Below are 19500 nucleotides of genomic sequence, written 5' to 3' on the forward strand. Positions count from 1 at the left end.
ATGTATATCTAGGTGGTTTTTTTTAATCTATCTTGCTTTTTCTGATGAAGGCTCTTAAAACTCTAGGAAATTAGAGGTGTGCTCTGGCTTCCCTTGCACAGGGGTGAGATGGGAGAGATAGAGGAAGAAAATTTATTTCTTCTTTTTTTCACATTGAGCAGCTCCACAGGGATAGAGGTTTTAATAACCAGGTAGAGGATTTATTAACACATTATACACAGCTAAATCACAAATTGGATGCAGTAGCCTGGCACAAACACATGTAAGTCCATGTGAGATGTGAGTTTAGTGTAACCAAAAAGAAAGTGATAGGGCACTCTCTTACCTGTCAAAGTGAAGACTACTTCTTATACCCTGGAATTCCTCAAAACACACATTCTGTCTCTGTTGTCTGTTGTTGAAGACTGATGGTATCCAGCTTATGAAGAGTAACTAACCCAAACTAAGCCATGAGACAGGCTACATGTCAAGAGTGCACCTTTAAGCAGTAGAACTCAGGGGCTGGATATGCTGTATTGCTACAAATAGCAGTAACTGGATGTGTGGGGGCAGTACATGTTCGTGTGACGTAGGTTTTAGAATCTGGGGGTTTTTTTGGTTCTTGCATCCATGAAACCAAAGATCAAGAAATGGAAACAAAACAGATGCACAAACAGTACATGTTCTGTTTGTTTGTTTGTTCTTCAGGAAAATAAAGGAAAGTTTGGAGTGCTTTCCTGTTAAACTCAATAACTTGATCCACATGTTTGCACAGATGTCAGTGACAGGCTTTGCAAAGCCTCCAGCTCCAGAGTCTGTCCCTCAAGAATGGATGATGCTGGATGGAGAGAAGTCTATCGCAAGAGCCACCATTCTGGGATTCAACAAAAAGACTGACTCCGTATGTATTATGTTCTTTGCTTGCCCTCATTTGCCTTGATCTTTAATGACTCTTTTGTGAGCTTATATACTCTGCCTCCTCCTTTATAGAAGATGTGCTTGTGCCACATTAAAAGGATCAGAGGATGAACAGCAGTGCCATAAGCAATGAACTACCGGAGAGAAAGAACACCAGGCAGACAGCTATTAGCAGAGAGCCATTAAGGAAACAGTTCATGCCCTATAGTGAAAAATAAATCAAGAGCTAATTAAAGCATCCAGAAGGAAAGCATGGCGCAAAATTAGGAAGCCTAATAGAAATTGGAGGCTGTTGTATGATGCTTTAATGGTGCACTATTAGTTTTCACACATTGCAGTGATCTTTCAGTATTTCAGTTGCATGCTATCCAGGCACAAAACTTCCTGTGCAGCAAAGACTCTAAATTACAAACCGAATTCTCTGGCACTTGGCACTGCATTAAAGAAAGGTTTTTCTTTGTTAAAATCACGTTATATTTTCACTTGTACATTTTTTTTTTATGTGCCTCTCTGACAATTTTCTTCCTCTCCCTTTTCCTCAATACAGCTGTATTTGGTGCAGGTGGTGCAAACCTGCAATGTGGTCACTTTCGTGGAAAGATCATTTGACCAGTTCTCAAAACTTCACAGCCATCTCCAGAAGCAATTTCCATCACATGCCCTCCCAGAGTAAGGCAGCATATTAGCAAATGTGATACTGCTGTTAAATGGTTCTCTCTGTGCACAGATAAGAATGTGAGAAAATGTACAGCAGACATATTTTTAGAAACACAAAGGCAATGTGACATATTCTATCAAGCCTTCTATTCAGCCCCAGAAGTAACTGAATCACAGACTATTGTGACAGTATAACTTTTATATATATTATTGTTCCTTTTTTAATGGGAGGAGAAGGGGGGAACAGCTTGAGCCTGACACATATTCCTGAAATCAAAAGGTAAGTGGTATTGACTTCATTAAAAGTACAATAGGGCCTTTAATAGTTTTTGTTTTCTGCATGATGCTGATCAAATCTCGTAGCACAATCCACATAGTAAAGCAATATAGGAATGTTCACACTGGGTCAGAACAGAAACAAGCCAATCTCTGACACTGGCAGGCATGATAAACCTTCTTACATAAAGATGCACATACTGCCCAGATAAGAAATATGCAATAATCTTATGTACTATCCTGGCCCCAAAACCCAACATTTTGTGCCTCGCATCTTTCAGTTTAATGTCTCTTGAAAAATATGCTATCATTATTTGCAATAATTCTGAATATTAATTATAATCCACGTGTATGCCTATTCCTGCTTTTCATATTCTGAATCTTATTTCTTCACAGTTTTCTGGGACAGTGAATCCCATGGTTTATTTTTGTATTATATAAAACAGCTTTGCCTTATGTAATGATTTTCAATGGCTTTTGTAATAAATATCATATATATTATACTGCATACACCATTGAGAACAAAGTAGTTGTCTCTTACAGTCATGCTAATTACCCTGATGCAAGCCCCTTTTCAAACTCAGTCTACGTTTAAACATAAAGCTGGCCAAAAAAGATGAGTGGTTTATTTGAACAAAGCTGAATATCAAGTTATATGCTTGAAAAATAGTAAGGTCTTTGAGGTTTGACCCAAAGTAAGTAGCTGCAAACAATGTGGTTTTGACTTAAAAAATAAAGTCCACAAATTCCAGACCCAAATTTTGTGTTCCTCAAGCTTGAGAGAGGCGTTCATTTAAACAGCTTTAGGTTACTTAATTCTAGAGAATCTTTCTCCTATCTGAAGGGATTTTCATTGACTCCAGTCTGACTTCTTATGACTGGCTCACATAAACTGATTTGCAGCAGTTGGTGAGAATCAGAATTTCACTAAACACTTAAAGTGTTTGAATCACGGTTTTGATTTGGAGATATTTGCATGCAAACTATTAGGTTGTAAAATAAAATATTTAACAAGTACCTATTTATGATTTTTTTCCTGTGGTAAGCAGAGGCCTTTGAAGGAAAATATATTTCTTTTTAGAAATACATAGACCTCAGAAACCCTGTAGTGAATTTCAAAAATAGTACTAGCCATTTTTCAGATAAATCTACCTTTAATAAAATCCTTCACAACATTTTCACTGCAAAAGAGTTCCAGAATTCACAGAGAGTTAATCTGCATATATTGAGGCTGTGTCTAAGAGGTGCAGAGCTTTATTGTCATAATTCAATCCCAGCAGTAACCTGTCAGTGTATGATCTTTCCCCAAGACTGTGTTGAAGTAATTCATTTTATGATGTTTCTTTATATGTCTGTTCTTTAACGTTAAAGTTTTGGGGTTTTTCTAACAGAACTTCATCAGCTTGAGGCTTTTCATGTGTTCCAGATTTTATTCTAATAATAAAAACCTAATTATTTCTTTATAGGAAGTTATCACTGAAACTGCCATACCATATCAGACCATTAGCCTGTCTGTGTTACAAAGTTGATGCCAGGTGCTTCAAAGGAAGGAAAAAGCCTTGTTCCATAATATGACCACAAAATCAGTTTGAAAATATGTGATTTAAAAGTAAAATGTCTAATATTACTAGAATAATTGGAAATGTTAACAGAAAGGACTTGGTTACTGCTTTATATTGATTCATGAAATTGTATATATTCTTGTCTCATTAGGAAGAAATAATGCAATATGAGTCTACAAGTGCTAAATACTGGCTATATTTCAAGAAAGTAATGGCAAAATTTCAGAGTTCTCAGCATCTGAAATTTTGCTATTGATATCTAAACATTCAGCCCATATTTATAAGTCAAAGCATAGCTGCCCCAAGCAAGCCCTTGACCTCTAGCACCTTCCCTTTTATTTGGTTTCAGACAGAGTATTAATTGTGTTTAATTATTGGGTTTTAAAAGGACAAAAATCTTTTAATCCAACAAGGCATTTAAGTGACATAATTTATATGCAGATTGCTCTTGAAGCTAGTAAGTAGGAAATGGAATCTGGTATGCAGGATGTCTGCGCGTGGCGCAAGTTTGTATTTTTCTGATGTACTTAAGGTAGATGCAAAGCTCAAAATGAGCTTGGGAAGTTAACCTTTTCTAACACAAGTGTGTTCACAAGTACAAAGTCAGTTTCAGCCATAGGTGCAATTCAGCTAAAGCGTGAAGATCATTTAAAGAACTGTTCAGCACCACCACAAGGTTTGTGTTGTCCTTCCCTGCAGCAGAGTTACTGGTGCTAACACTCAGCAGTTTCTCTGTCCTCTGTTTGGCCACTGGTCTTAGGATGTATCTTCTGAGGGCCTACATTTTACACCAGAGTCCTCTCTTTGTGTTATGCAGTCTAATTAATTTTAAGCTGCTTATAAACAGATCCTCCCTACCATCTATTGAAAGAAGTCCTTTTTGAGCCCCAGAGGAACCCAGAACACTCACAGTCCATCTATGTGTGCCAAATGACCTGGGCTCTATTTTTATCTCTGGAGCTCATATGTGTCATGATCCTGGGTCATATCATCTCCCCTGCCTCATTATGTGTCCTGCCACTGCAGTTTCATAAGGCAAGAATTGCCTCTTACTATTCATTTGTACAGTGCCTGAGCCCTGAGATCTTACAGTGCTATAGGCAAAAATAATCAAAAGGTCATACATACATACAATATGCTGCTATCATCCTGGTCCCTTGCTGTTTTAATTGCAGACTAAATTGTACCAGTGCTGAATTCTTCCCCACAGTATTACACAGCCGCCTTTCAAAAGACCAGCCAAGTGTCTCTTTTCAGCGTATTGCACTGCTAGATGGCTCTTTATTCATTTCTCTGAAGCCTTCATAGATCTCCTGAGATCTAGTGGATAAACAAGGTTGTACCAGAAAAAAAAAGGTTTGTAGGCAAGACACAGTTAACTATTAATGATGGTGTTGTAATGCAAAACACAATCAGATCAAAACTTCTACCTTTCTATATCACATAGATTAAAGGACATAAGGCATAATATTAATTATGATTCCAAATATTAGCAAACCATATCATAAAACCATTACATGCAATTTAGCACAGATAGCTTTTCTAATGCTGCTTCACCCTGAGAGATAAATAGTCCTTGTCAGGGCAAGGTTAATATAAATTGATTATGTATATTGTTAAAAATCTAACCTTTTGACTGATCTAATGTGCGTTGTCTCTAAAATGCAAAGATGATTCAAGAAAAACATTATGTGGGGTTTTGACATTTTCAATCACCACAACATTTGAAAATTTACATAAGGCAGCTCTATGCATATGTGGTTTATTTACTATACTGAAATTAAATTCATCTTAATAAAAATTCAGCAAGAACGTTACTATTATTATTGTTATTGCTTTTTGGGGAATTGATATTGTTATTATGACCATCATTTGTTTTCATATATTACTTTTATTTCGCTAGTGCCTGAAATTACATAGGGGATCAGGGGCCTGCTCTGAAAAACTTAAATAGCTCTAAATACAGTCTAAATAGCTGAGGTAAAAAAGCAAGCAATTATATATTCATAAAATGTTACATTGTTTTTTAAGCTTTTGATATTCAGTATTCTGTGGTAAGAGTTTGTATAGCATGAGCCCTGGGCTGAGATCAGGGATCTGTTGTGCTCTGCACAGCGCAAAGCGTGGGGAGGCTAATGTTCTCCTGGGAGCATAAAGGACCATTTTTTTTAGATGTATTTAGATACCACAAAGTGCAAGTAAGTGTCCTTTAGTTGTTTTTTTTTTTTTTAAATTATGTTTTTAATTATTTAGACAGGAAAAGAGTATAATATGAAACAGAATATCAGCACATTATTAGAAGAACTAGAGTCAGAAGGGTAAACAGTCTTCTGGACACTGTTCCCCTCCCTTCCCCTACCTACAAAACCTTTTAGAAAGTGTTAACTTTCTTCTATTAAGTAGAGCTGGAAATATTTTCATCAAATAAAGTACAAGAGTTATATTTACGAATATTCTTCTTTTGCAGGTTTCCCCACTCATGGCATTTACCTTTGACAGATCTTGAACATAAGAGAGTGAAGGATTTGAATGTCTATCTAAAGCAACTATTAAGTGGATCGAGGAAACTGGCTAATGTGAGCACTTCCAGTATTTATTTTATTTGCATATGACTTTTAGTAGCATTGTACCAAAAGATCCATTCTTTCCATGGCCTCATCTGAAAAAAACAAAACAAAAACAAACCACACACAAAAAAAAACCCCAAAAAAACCCAGAACATAAATGACACATCTTTTGATGCAGACTTTTTGAGATGGATCCATTGCAGCATTAATCAGAACTTAAGAAAAAGACAATGAATGACTGAAAAATAGTTTATTAGACCTGGCAGGGCATTTTTTTCAAAAAAAATTATCTTCCTTTGCTGCCATCCAAAAGCAGTGATTCACTGAATTTTTGACAGTAAGGAGTAGGTTCTAAGGAATGTAATGTCTAAAAAAGCAATAAGTTTTGAAATATTGTGTAGTCTGATTTTGACAGTTTTTAAATGAAAAGTTCCAGTCTTTCAGCCCAGAAATACTTTTGATTTCAAAATTTAGTTAACAAGTAGAAATTGTTTTGCAAATGTAAGATCGAAACCAGACTCTTTCAATATTACCAGAACAATACATTGTATCCATTAAAATTGATGGTTTCTCATTTTTTATTCATAATTGTTTCCTGAGATTTGATGTTTTCCTCCTGTTTCAAAATGGAAAGTTGAAGTGGTAACAAACGCCGGCTCCATGCTCTGGCCCAGGACAGCCTTAGCACCGCAGCATTGTAAAAAACCCAGGCCAAGGGCAGCTAACAGGCCCTGTGCTCCCCAGGAGGATGTTAAATTATTACCCTGCTTCACTTTGGGAGTTGAATGGTTAATTACTGACAGTGACACCAGGGTCTGAGAGAAAGAACCATCTTCCAGCAACCAGCTTTTGTCAGGAAAGCTGTCAGACAGGCAGGAAAAACCAATGTTTTACATTGTATCCTAGTAGAGGCCAGTAAATTCAAGGGCACCAAGGCAAGAGCTTGTGCGTTGACCCTGCTGTCCGCTGTTGGCGTGTTCTCCTGCAGAGCCTGGGCCTCAGCCAGGTGAGCCACGCCAGGTCCCCTCAGGGCCAGAGTGCAAACCAGGGCTGCTCTGGTTTAATAACGTAGATGGCCTAGGATGTAACAAAAGGGTACGAAAGGCTGTTGTTTTCTCCAAAATTTTAAATATCTTTCTGGTGGATAAAAAGGTTTGCTGCCCAACTATATGACTTTCCCAGCTGTGACTGTGTAATGGAGATTAAAGAAGAAATTGTCTATACATAAAACAGGAGATTTCTTATTGATCTGATTCTAACTTCTGTGCCCCAAGTTGAAATTGAGAAGATTTCTGAAGAGGGTAAATAATATCTTGTTTCACAGACTTAGACTTGATTTTGTATGGACAGCTGACTTGGGTGCTTGGCTGCCTTGGCTGACCTTGCCAAATAAACTGCACATGTTTGGGTTAATTGTTGTGCAATTTCTGCCACTCACAGTAGGGTCATGGGTTTATTTTAAATTAGCACTTTTTGGTCACAGCTGAGGAAAAACTGATATAAGCCAGTGACCTAGAAATGAAGAGCTCTGTATCTTCTGCTGTTCTCTGGGCTGCCGTAAGGTACATGGATTTTCAATTTGAGCCAAGCACTGCTGTATAGAAGCCTAATCTGTGGTTGAAAAATTAGACTGCTTAAAGCCCTGGGATAGTAATAAAAACATTTCCCAGTCACATGCAGAAGCTCTTTTCTCCCTCCAGCTGCATGGTCTGTGCATGGGCTACTAACCATCCAGAGCATGCTGCCTTGCACTGGCCTTCCTGAGGTCTTTCCTCCTCTCTTTATGGCCCTACAGCATGCACCCGTGGAGCTGGGCAAGTTCTCCCAGCATGTTGCTTCTGGGACACTGGGACACAACCATGAATAGGATATTTAAAGGGAACTGTGGACAGGTCTGGTTGGGGAGTGGCTCTGAGCCAGCCCAGTGGGGCTATTCAGACATGCTGGACTATGCAGTTCCTGAAAACTGTTCCAGTCTGGTATAGCCTATAGCAGAACCATCAGAAGAAAAGTTTTGTGCCTAAGGGGGCTGCACAGCTACTGGTGTTCTTACTTGGAGGGCAGGATAATAAATGGAGTAATGAGCAGATTGTTTCAATCTGTAAAGTGCTATTGTGTGCAGGAAATCTTTCTGCTTACCACCATGCAACTAACCTGCAATTCTAGATAATAACCTTCAAAGTTATTGATACTCTATAAACATTGAAACATTATTTTTACTTCAATATGCTTCTCCTGCTGGGAGATGTGAGAAACTGAGAAAAAAACTGATGTGTTCTGACCCACTTAGAACAAGGAGACCAGCCAGTGGGTAATTTCCATTGTATTCCCAGCTGAAGGCTTCTTTTTTACTTTTTCCTTTGGTATGACTCTTTTAAAAGTGTCATCATGTCTTCTTGGTTTTAGTCTGAGCGGAAAGACAAGCTAGGAGGCTTTCTTGGTAAAAATAAATACAATTATTTTGTCTTTCTTCATGTCCTGGGCAACTTTGCAGTCAAATTTGTCCTTTTTCTCAAATTGCTAAGGAACCTGACCAAAACCATTTAGTGAGTTGTCTGTTCTCAAGCATTACCAAACCACCATAATAGTAAAACTATGTAGGAATAAATAATTAATTCAGAAATCTGTGGAGAAATCTTGTAAGAGCAGCTGCCTCTAGAACAGGTTTGCCTTCACTTTCTTGACACAGTCATTTCTTTCTGATTAATTATACCTGTACGGTATCATTGCTGTATTGTAGCTGTAGGGTATGCTGGAGTATTCTCTGAGATGGAGAGAAGAGACGTTGTTTTGTTATAAAATACCCTTGCTATTACTGTAAACACATTACCCTGATTGACTAGACAGCATGTCAGCCCTGAAAAGTTTAGTCCAGTCCACACAGGAATGACTATATGCTTGATTCTACCAAATAAGTAATTAAAACCCCTTGAAATAAAGAAAGAATTGGATTATACTCAAATTCTTTCCTCAGTCATGTCTTAAGTGCATGCTTTTTTAGTCCAGACTAAGTTCTGATTATGAAAATTGTTTTGTAATTAAGAGTAGGTCAGAATGTCACTGATCTTTTCTGCTAAATGGTTTGAACGAAGGAGAGGTGGAAAATAGTTGCCTTCTCATTTACGCTGTAGCTCAAATGGAATTAAATGTTTCATTTAACCCTTCTTTAAAGAATAGAAACTTCAAGCCACCTTTCTCTATCTCTGAATTTTAGTGTCAGATCCAATAAATGCAGAAACTTCAGCTGATGGAGGTATTTGCTACTGGGCCAGTTTAAATGCTTAACTGTGCTTGTGCCTGTCCTATTCAAAGCGGTTTTAAAAGTCTGTAGTTTAGTTTGAGTATAAACTTAATACATTTACTTCCTCTTAGACTTCATTGAAAAGGTGCCTAGAATAGGAGTGCTTTTCTAAATTCAGAGTAACACTGGATTATAAATAACTATACCACCAGACTATATACATGAACAACAAGTTATATTCATTGCACTAATCACTAAAATGCAAAAGTTTATGCACCTTATTGTCATATTGAGTCATTTAGGGCAGGATCAAAAGCAGGCTTAGCACCTTTTTTAATTTCATTCTACTCCAATATATATGGTAACACAATAAGAATACTTAGTTTTGTGCAAAGTTGCACCATTGCTGACATCAGCTGCATGTGTTGAAATACCTGGGTCTTCTAGATCAGCAAGGTGACATACTCAACGATGTTTAGACTCCTGGAGCTTTGCTTCATTAAATGGCAGAACAAGTAAGTGCTGCCACCAAGAGTGAAGCATCAAAAACCAGTAAATTGAAGGTTGGTAACATGGAGGACAAAAATATACATTATCAAAGTATAAATCAAATCTGTGACAAAAGGCAGCTGCTGCTAACCACTTTTACATTTTTCTCTATTTCACTCTTAACTCCAGCTGAGTGATGGCCCAAGTGGAGATTGCAGCCCAAACTTATCATACATATCATAATATATCATATAAATTAGGGCTGTCCTAGTGGCTTGTAATTTTAGTGCTGTATTGTAGGAGGGTTGTACACTCCCTGGGGACACAAAAGCAAGGTAAGGCTCCATTAATTTAATCTTTTCTTGGCCCTGGTGTCAAACAGTAATCACAAACCTGAATGCCTTCATGCTTGTCTTGAAAACACAACTTGCACCTGGCTTGGCCATTACAAGTGAAAAATCTAAAACTGAATCTAAAGCAATGTTTTATATAGCAACCACATGTGTTTGGTACCATCAACCAGATAGTAACATTCTATAGATATTCTTCCTAACTCTCATTATTTAAAAGAAGTGGCATTTCATTTTTGGATATTGTATTAGTAACACAGCTCAGACACTAAATGTGCATACTGGCCTTGCAAAACTACGTAGCCTTTAATGAACGTGTTATTTGTCCCGCATCTTTCACATAGATTGATTTTGTGTTCAAGTTCAGTGGGCTTAGATGTTTGAGGGTGTTTGTTTATCATGGGGAGAGGGGTGGCAAAGATTAGAGCAAGTGCAGGTAGGTGCACAGTAGGCTAATCAGTAAAAAGATATGAGGTATATTGGGGTCGGACTCTATAGAAATTTTCTAAATATCCAAATTAACTAAGGACTTTGGGGCCAAAGATAGACCTAGTGCAAGCTGGTAAGCAAACAGCAACAGTGTATGGATAGGTTCTATAAACAGTGACTTATAGGCTGTGTAAAAGGGCTTTAAAGACGATGTAAATGGAAGTGATTGTAAATTACATTCACTCCTTTTCAAGCATACAGTGAAAACCAGGACCACAGTGTTGTTCTAGAGTGACAAATGTTTTACACTATAAAATTAAGCAAGTTTGATAAGAGCTTCCCATATTTCATTTCTATTTTATTCACTGGCACTACCTGAGATTTGCAGAGATGAGAAAATAACTTCCACAGTACCCATATAGAGGTACATAACACAGTGGTATAGAGTGCACCCAAGGTACGTGGGTCCCTTAAACTCCTACCAGTCCCATACTCCAGCAGCAAGGCATCCAGCAGAGCCAAAATGGGGAGGGTTCAAAGTCTCTCTATTTTCTGCTGTCCTTTCCTGAAGTTATAATAGCCGCAGCAAGGTCAGCTTTTTCTGGTTTCTTTCTTTCCTGCTGATTCTCCATCCTGTTAAAGTATAACAGGTGCATGGGTGTTCTCTGACCCCAAATCTACCCTAACACAGCTGAAAAGAAAGCTGAAAGCAAAGGAGAGGTTGCTTTTCTTTGTAACAAAATTAAATGCAGCTTGAAATCAGGCTGTGTTTCACTAACAGCAGAGTACTCTTCTAGTTAGTCTCTTGATGAAGAGCAGCAGCCAAATTCTACCATTCTACAGTAGTGCAGGGCTGTGCCAGCTCCCCCGATGTCACTGAAATTGCTTATTTCAGTTGTGTCCTAGGGTAAGTGAAGGTGGAATTTGTCCCTTTTTAGTTTAATGGCTGAAAAACACCATGGGTGAGCTCCAGCCAGACCAACACTGGTGCACCCATACATACCTGGCTGCTTCCCAATAGGCTAACATTATTGAGTGACCTGGGAAAATAGCAACATTACTTACTAAAGATTGTTGCCTTATTAGGTAAGAATGGTTAGACAAATGACAGGAGGCTTTCCTAAAAATCCCTAAATGTGCATTATTTTAGGGAATTTTCATTTACTGATTTAAAGGGAAGAATTCCATGGGGAAAAAAAGGGTAAGTGAGTGCTTATGGTCATCCGCATGCCTATCTGCCAAGACTGTCACAAGGTCTCTAGGATTCCCACCTATGGTCATATCTTGTTTACAAGTGGACTCTATCCATCTAAATACAGTGTGCTTTTCATCATACATATGTGCCTGTAATTTAACAGTGTAATTAGATGTATACTTAGATATAAGCATACACTTCAGTCCCATTGACTGGGGTTCAATTGATTGAATTCCATCAATTTAGGAATCACCTAAAAGTACAGCATGTGCTTTGGTGGTCTGCTGACGAAGAGTGAACTTAAGAGGGTACTTACACATTTTGCTGGTGAAAATCTAGACAGTGGACTCCTGAAGCAGGCAGATTAAAAGAGTTCAGGGAGAAATTACTGACTTATAGATAAGAGTGTGCAAAATGCTTATTGCCACAAACACATAGGAGAACTCCGCCATTGCCTTTGAAGCACTTTGACCAGGATAGTCTGCTACATCTGCCCCTGCAATCCATTTGCCAACACTGGCCTTGCTGCTTCCCCACATACTTCAGTACCTGTTAAGTACAATGGACACACAGACAGAGCAAGCTTTAAAATCAGTGCTGTGGCATCAGCAGTGTACACACCTGTCATGTTCATGCCTGACTTAGGATCTGCGCTAATTCCACTTCTGTACTTAAATGAAACATCTGTTTTTTGTCAGCGTTGTCTCCTTTAGAAATGAGAATTTGGAACTATCACCTAAAACAATCCTTGCACTTTCTGCTTACAAACCTCTCTGTTCATATATTTCAATTTATTGCTGAAAGAGTAAGTGGAGAGGAAGCAGAAAACCAGATTGCTACATGTGGAATTTTTTCCCTTTCAAGCAATTTAGTGTATCCTTCCTTCCACCTCCTGCCCACTTCTCTCAAGATCTTTGGACTTAAAGGGCTATTTAAGTTTCTGTGCTTATTTTCATGCTGTCAAATAAAGGCTGAGCTGCCGAAAATATACTCTTTCAGCCCCTGAGATTTCCCACACTTGGGACTTTTGCTGAAAGAGCAAATGGAGGTCCCATAGGGAATAACGTGGTTGTTTAAAGCTACTGGAAGCTAAAGCAGGTGTATGCTGTTTCCCCTGTAAGCTATCTACATGAGATGAGAGAATACTTAGTCATGCTCAGAAGAGACAGGTATATTGGCGGTCCACTGCTAATAGCTAAAGGATTTGTCATTTATTTCAAAGAAAACAATTCTGTTGGTTTATCCTTTTATTTCCCCCCTGTTTTTTCTTTCAAAGAAATTATCAGTGTGGGAGGAAAAGCTCCAAACAGTAGAATGAAAAGTAAAAGGCAACTGCTAAAATAAATCCAGATTGCTAAACCTTATCTCTATGCTGAACATACACATCTTGTTCCTCTTGTCTGCTGTAACCACATGTTAACTCCTCACTAGCTGTGCTTGTCACTAAATGCTTCCTTCTCTTTTTTCCTTGCACAAATCATGCCACATCTTGTCTAATTGAAATAAGACAAATGTTACATGAAGTACATCTTGCTGATAAGAGACACATTATTTTCCACAGCCTGGCAAAAAACAATGGTGACATTTTAATGCTAGAATCTGAAAAGTCTCTTGTTCTACTCATTCATTACAGTGTCAGTCCAAGTAATGTTAGTATGAATGTAGCAATTCTAACCATCTTAATGAATGGCCGTTCTGAAATACGACTGTATGAAAAAAGCTAATAAAATGCAATTACTGTCCACCTTTGATTCAGAATCATATGAGTCTATTTCAGAATTCACATTTTTTATTGCCTTGCACAATACTCAAATCTGGGGATTTCGTTTATTGTTTAATTCTCTACAGCTGAATGTAACTACCTGTTATATATGTTCACTAGAGCAGTACAGGTCAGTACATAAAAATAGAAGTTATAGTGCAGTATATAATGTGGATTACTCTTTTAAACAGGATGGCAAAATATGATCATCTCTTTCACTCCCCATTGGTTTCTGGTAGGAGTTAACTCTGTATGGAGCTTTTCAGTGTGAGTGTCCATTAAGCTGCCCTGTGAGGGAGGTATGCACAGTATCTATGCCTCAGGGAGGCACACGTTAGGTCAGAAGCCTGAGGTCAGTACAGTGCCAAGGGCAAATTTCATGCTGACTACACAACACATAGTAAAGATGTTCTCCTGCATTTGTTTCACTGATGGGCTGCTCTGTAAATGTTGTTGCAACTGCAAATACATATCCTGAGCCACTGGAGAGGAAGGAAGAATGCAAATCTATGGCTTACGTTGACAGAAAGGGGCCAGGTAGGCACAAATGCAGCATCCCTGAGCCAGTGGTAAGGAGCACCATCATCTTCCCTCTGCCTGAGAAGAAATCATTCCCTGGGGTCCTTGCCCATGATCAGAGGGGAAAGGCTCCTCTCTACTGCTAACTCTAATATATACTGTAGAAACCTACCAGCACTCTGCTTGGAGGGGAATAATTTCAGGAACAGAGCACAACATATGATATTCCCTAAAATACTTCTATTTTCTTCTAGAATAAGCTTGTACTCAGCTTCTTCCTGAATTGGTCCAAAGATACCTTGGCAGAAGATTCATCATCTGTGACCTTAGGTATGTGGATTACCAATCTGATTTCTTTTCTGAAAAGTTTTTATTTAATAATACTAAATATATAATGTAAAGGTGAGTCTAAAGTGTTTAGGTGGCTTGCTCTTTTTTTTGGAAGACATAAAGTTACCAACAAATAATTCCTGATTTCTCAATGCCTCTGAAAATGTGTTCCTAGTGTGACTTGTAGCTTTCTTTCACTTTGACATATTGTCCTCTGCCTTGCTTCATCTATTTTTTAATAAACATACCTATATGCAAAGTAAAAGTTTATTTATACAAACTGTGGCAGGCTTCTTGTTTTACAAAACAAAATCTTTCAAGAAGAATCTGGAAGAAAGGATCTGAGTCAGCACAATGTGTGCTTGGACAGGTGAAGAAAATCAGGGATGACTTCTAAAGTCATTTTCACAATGAGTGGAGCAGGTAAATAACAGAACACTATGGTAATGCCTAGGCATACATTATTAATGATAGTGTAATTCACTTCTTACTAAATGAGATTCTGCACTGTTCCCTTAGCCTATCTAAATACTTAACCCATTTCCTTCGTCTGTTCAGCACCTAATTTAACCTAATCTCTGGCATTACAGCATTAAGAGCCAAAGCATAAACCGTAAAATGTAAACTGTGAATGTTTATTGTTTTCCACTGTGCTAGTTCTGCATGGAAAATAATCTTCTATAGTCAGGTTTTAGGCAAAATAAAGTCACATAAAGAAGCCTGCACCTGCACTCTGCACCACAACAGTTCAGCTGGTTGTTATGTGCTTCATAGGATAAAATAGTTTCCAAGATCACCAGTTATCCATATTTCAGAAAGGAGTGTGACTATCTCTGTATATTCAGTTTGCATGTCCATTAAGTTAATTTAATCCATCTGCAGACAAGGGCTTCATTATGTCTTTTGCTGGAACCATCTTTTTTTTTTTTTAATCCATCAGAACAAAATAAATCCCATTCTGGCTTCTCAGCCTTTGGAAGATTCCCCCTGTGTAGAGTTTATTTGATTAGGGCATGCCATTATCATATTAAATCCATTATGACTATTGGAAATTACTAATGGTTGCTCTAACTTTTGCAAAGGAACGAGGAGATAATGCAAAGACGTCCTAGGTGTAAGGAATATACAAGGCTAAATCTTGTCACAGAAAATCCAAACCAAAGTACAAATGTAACATGTAGTCTGGGCCCATGGGCTCTCTAACCAGAGATGCAGACGTGTGAGAGTGAACTGAGGCATAAAGGAGTTAAAGTCCCAGGTCTTTAGAAGGATTTTGACATTTCACTAATATTTAGGTGCCTAATTATCACAGAGAATCTGGGTGCAAAAGTCTCATGTAAAAGCATGAACTGAGTCTGTAATAAAGTTGAGAAATACATTACAACCTCATAATTCCTACAGTGGTGTCCTAGGCCGATATGGTCTGAAGGGTAAGCTTTTATTTTTTTTGTCAATGGCATCAAAATCAGAGAAGAGAATAAAGAAACAGAGGTAAGAATATGTTCAGCGGGTGCTCGGTAAAAGCTACGTGACAGGTAACCCAATATGCTGGTTCACTTTACAGTTGGTGGAGGTGAAGGTCACAACCTGGTTGGGGGACATTAATGTGCCTCTGGCCCCAAGCAGTGTGGTTACAGAAGGATTGTTTTTCTGTGCTCAGGAACTCTACCTTTTAAAGTTTGGACACTTCAGTTCTAGACTCCAGGCAAAACTTCTGTTTAACACAGGAGAAAACAAACAAACCAACAAACAAAAAACCTACCTCCCTTTGGCCTAGAAAACAAATTGCTATCATTTATTTATAGAATACCAGTAGCACACGTGGTCCAAATCAGGATCCAGTGGGTAAAAACAGAGAACAAGAATAATGGGCTGCGTTGCTCTGGGTACGGCACCGCTTCTGGTCAGAGAGGAAGGGAATGCACCTGGGTGACCATCGATTGCAGTGAACTGTGGAAGTAGGTCAGCTTAGCTGTAAATGAGCTAGCTCAGCTATTGGAGGAAGACCAGACATGCATGTCCTAATTACCCACCTGAAAAATTATTTTCATATAAGTTAGTTTTTGCTTCACCCCTTGTTGTTGGAGTTAGGCTGCTGCCGTACCCATGCTAGCTCACATAGAACTTTGTTGCATGGCATGCTGCAACCTGTTATCATCCATTCTGTGAGAAGGAGAAGACACAAGTCCAGCTAAGGCAGGAGGTGGCTGATCATGCCAAGCTGCCAGATAGCAAACAAGGATTTGCTGGGAAGAGCACAGTGGCCCTGGAGGCTCTTGTTTGCTGAGGGTCCCCTGAAACACTCTTGGTTTGAAAGTAAGCCCTGTAGTAATGCCATGGTCAGTCTGGGGCAGGAATTAACTTCACTGAGCCTGCAGGAGAGAGAAAATGTTCATGAAAAGAAGACATCCTGCCCCCACAGCTTTCATTGCTTTATGAGCTTATAAGGGCCTTAGGTTTTGCTTGTTTTGAAGAAAAACACAGATTTAATATGGGCTGTAGCTTTCCGTGAATCTGGTGATTTCTCTCTCAGACTTTACACAAGCAAATCATCTGTCTCTTAGTTAGGATCAATATAAAATAAAATGAATGCCCAGTAGAAGCAGGTTATGAATTTTGATCAAGATAGCATCTTTCTCTTACACTGCTTTAATTTATAAATGTTATAGGTAATTACTCTTACTAAAGTAAAATAAAAATTAAAATTTATGAATTTGTGCTGTGCTCCTAGCAATGAAGAGATTAAAAATCAGTGCTAAATTTACTTTGACATGAATACTGATTCAGTACTCCCAGTGGGGTGAATTTTGAATTATACTGAATATTGTCAGCATTTCATTATACCAAGCTTACTACAAGGGAGTGAGAGAAGATATCAGGAATTATTTCAGAGACAGCCTTTTAAAAAAGGAAGGAAGAAAATCTGTCAAAAACATTTTTATGTCAATCTTGGGTTGGTTTTTTTTTTTTTGAGTTTATATCTCCTGAAAATATTAATAATTGCCTGTTTTGCTGAAGTTAGAAAACCCTGAAGTCTTTGCTATTGGTTAGAGCAGTGCACAACTCAGGTCCAGTTCTGACACGTCTGATTAGGACTCCATGCATTCCTATGGGCTTCTGTCCATTTAGCATAGTAGAGAAACTGGCTCTGTGCCCTTCTAAGGGAAGATTCAAGCTTTCCAAAAAGGCTCTCATACAGTGTCACAGCACTCTCTAAACTAGCCAGCTGCAACAAGGTCTTTTACCATCTCATACCAACATACTCTTCATGCCAGTCCCTCTGCTGCCTTCTCCTAGTCTCTCCTCATCCAGCACAGGCTTCTTTCTCAGCTGCTCTCTCTTCATTGCCTGCCCAACCTCTTAACAGAACAACCACAGCTGCACCTTGTCTACATCAACCATCCCACCACCTCTGAAGCCAGCCCACAGTTACATATTATCAATGATAATTAACCCAGCTTCATTCCTCTACAATACAGTATGTCTCTCCATAAAGAATCGCAGTCCTCATGAATAGTCCCTGAAGAGAGAAGGTTTTTTTCACTCGCGTTATGTAGTGTTTCAATCTGCTGCAGTTGTTCATCCTCAATGTAAAGCTGTTGCCACAAGTTGCATTCCCTACTTCAGTTACATTTAGGCTGTTTTGCTGGCCATAAGCACCTCTTGCTGGCTTGTGGGATGAAACCAGTGAGGTAGTTAATGTATTTACAGCTGACTATCTAAAGCTGGGTACACTGGAGGCTCACAAACCCAAGCTGTACCTAAAGCAGGCAGATGGTTGGCTTGGAGCATTCAGCCCTGGCCCTGGAAAACCAAACAAGTTCCAGTACCCTTTGGTGCCAGATGTTAAAACTGGCTGTCACCAAGAAGAAAGGTCTAAGAAAAATATGAGGGTGCAGAATACAGAATAATACTTAATTCCCTAAAGGTAGTGCTCTGACCCTTAGTTAATCAGTGTTTTCACAATGCTTTGCCATCCACATGTGAAATGCAATGTATTATTAAACTGATTTTGTCAGTCTTCTGTGCAGTATCTTCCTCACTGTTTATAGTTCTCATACATTGTGCAAAGCATAATGCAGCACTTCTCTTAAAATGCTGCTAATGAAAACATTGCACGCATGATAGAATATAAGCTGGTAGCTCTCCAACATGATAGAAAAGACCATATAGATAAAGAAAAGAACTGCATACTTGGCTACTCTGAAGATCATTCCACCTTTGGTAGAAATTTGAGCACTGATTGCCTTAATTTTGTCATTGAAAAAGAAGAAAGGACCCACAGTTGTCTAGTGTTTATAGTTTGAGAGATTACAAACTGGCAGAGTGTTTGAGGTTTTCTGCGGTAGGGATTGGTGGCTGACTTCCACTGCAGAGTGCTGGGACACACGGGAACAAGTCATATAGCAAAATGCTACAAGCACACCAGGGTCCTCGTTTGGTATTTGACAGCTTTTGCATTGACACCAGCGAGCAAAGAATCAGCCCCTGGGAGAGAAATCTTGCTTCAGCTGAAGTTAGTGGAGCTTTTTCGTGTATCTGCAACAGACCAGCATTTGGTGTTTGCCTATAATGGAGTGCAAGTAGAGCATGACAGTTCCTAAAAATGCAGGGCCTGAGCTCAAGTCCATCTGCCCAAGCTGGATAGACTGGAAGTAATTATTGTATGTGTATTTCATTATCATTTGAAGCTAAAATCACCTGGACTTCAAAGAGACTATGATTTAGCACTGAATGTGGGAAAACCTGAAATGTAACAGCTGAGTGTAGCTAACAGTAACTGTCTTCTATTATGAAATATAAGCAATATAAGTTTCTTCTGTTTATCAGATTCCCTGCACTCTGTTATTTTTTCTTTTCCTTCCTTTTTAATTTTTTTCCCCATTAGTACTCAACTTACTATACAGAAAAAGCAAATATTTTAGTAAAAGTCATGCCCATAGTGTCTGTTTCAGACTTCATTTTACACAGTAAATTAGAAACGCATTTTCCCCTCCCATGTTTTTCATTATTTTCAGCTTGGTTAGAAACTGATTTGCATTTCTTTTTTTTTTTTAAATGAAAATATCCACTCCCGCAGAGAAATTCCTTGACTGGATATAATAAGCAGTCATAACGTAAAACTTAAGTAATGCAGAAAAAGGCACTGGTAGTATTGGTAGGAGAGGAAAGCCATGGTGTTCAGCTGAATTTTGATGATGTAATTTAAACTCTGAAATCTGCTGC

General features: G+C 38.5%; 1 protein-coding gene across 1 annotated transcript in view; it reads left to right on the top strand.

Annotated features, from left to right (window-relative positions):
- PIK3C2G (phosphatidylinositol-4-phosphate 3-kinase catalytic subunit type 2 gamma) overlaps positions 1-19500 on the top strand; it is a 208276-nt gene that overhangs the window by 163772 nt on the left and 25004 nt on the right. Inside the window, exons 27-30 of the mRNA XM_056342037.1 lie at positions 688-880; positions 1445-1566; positions 5860-5968; positions 14199-14274. Coding sequence (XP_056198012.1) covers positions 688-880; positions 1445-1566; positions 5860-5968; positions 14199-14274 — 500 coding nt within the window. The remainder of the gene's footprint in view (positions 1-687; positions 881-1444; positions 1567-5859; positions 5969-14198; positions 14275-19500) is intronic.

The sequence above is a fragment of the Falco biarmicus genome, chromosome 5, assembly GCF_023638135.1.
Source record: "Falco biarmicus isolate bFalBia1 chromosome 5, bFalBia1.pri, whole genome shotgun sequence".
Classification (NCBI taxonomy): Eukaryota; Metazoa; Chordata; class Aves; order Falconiformes; family Falconidae; genus Falco; species Falco biarmicus.